The sequence below is a fragment of the Elaeis guineensis genome, chromosome 2 (genome assembly GCF_000442705.2).
Source record: "Elaeis guineensis isolate ETL-2024a chromosome 2, EG11, whole genome shotgun sequence".
NCBI lineage: Eukaryota > Viridiplantae > Streptophyta > Magnoliopsida > Arecales > Arecaceae > Elaeis > Elaeis guineensis.
In genome coordinates, this window is record NC_025994.2 from 120470394 (window position 1) to 120471115 (window position 722).

Below are 722 nucleotides of genomic sequence, written 5' to 3' on the forward strand. Positions count from 1 at the left end.
AACTTCTCTAGATCCCTTACGATTGGGTAAGAGTCCGGACTAAACGAGCTGACTATTCCCTTCCAGGCACGATTTGTTGACCATTGTGGGTTGGTCGTCTCTGGTCCGGTCCAGTCCTGATATTTTATCACATATATCTGGAGAGAGGGGCTACCATAACTCCATCATCTAATCATCATCACAACGAAGGGAGTTCCATTTCTCTATTAATTCCATGTCGAGCGAGGGGACGAGGGTGAAGATAATTGAGACCCAGTTCGTGGAAACGGACGCCACCCACTTCAAATCCATCGTCCAGAGCCTCACCGGGAAGGACTCGACGGTGGGGACGAAGGCATCTGAGGACAACAGCGGCGGCTCTGGACATAAGACCGGGAGGGTTCAGGAATCCATTATTGGTGGAGTAGGAGGGGGACGAGAGCGAGGCAACAATCCAGCACGGGTGCAACAGGGGGAGCTCATGGGACCGCCAACCTTGGACGAGCTGCGTAAGTTGTTGGGGGATTAGGATCACTGTAACATTAGCTGCTTGTATAAATTATGATTTCTTTAGCGCGTGGAGAGATCGATGGATATTAGGTTCACCCATTTATTTATATCTTGTCCATGGGGAGTGTGCAATTTTTTTTTTTTTTTAATTAATATCTATACCTTTTTGCTTGTTTAGATAATATATATATCTTCATTCTCTTCTGATATTTGCGGGTTTTTTTTTTTTTTTT

The 722-nt window shown here is 45.6% G+C and overlaps 1 protein-coding gene across 1 annotated transcript; it reads left to right on the forward strand.

Moving 5' to 3' along the window:
* The first annotated feature begins 214 nt into the window (after positions 1–214).
* On the forward strand, positions 215–508 carry LOC109505865 (uncharacterized). The gene has a single exon (XM_019850640.1). It carries the CDS (start codon positions 215–217, stop codon positions 506–508), a length of 294 nt encoding a protein of 97 aa, XP_019706199.1.
* The last annotated feature ends 214 nt before the right edge of the window (positions 509–722 follow it).

Coding starts and splice junctions, on each gene's coding strand:
- LOC109505865 (XM_019850640.1), top strand. CDS start 215: ATGTCGAGCGAGGGGACGAGGGTGAAGATAATTGAGACCCAGTTCGTG.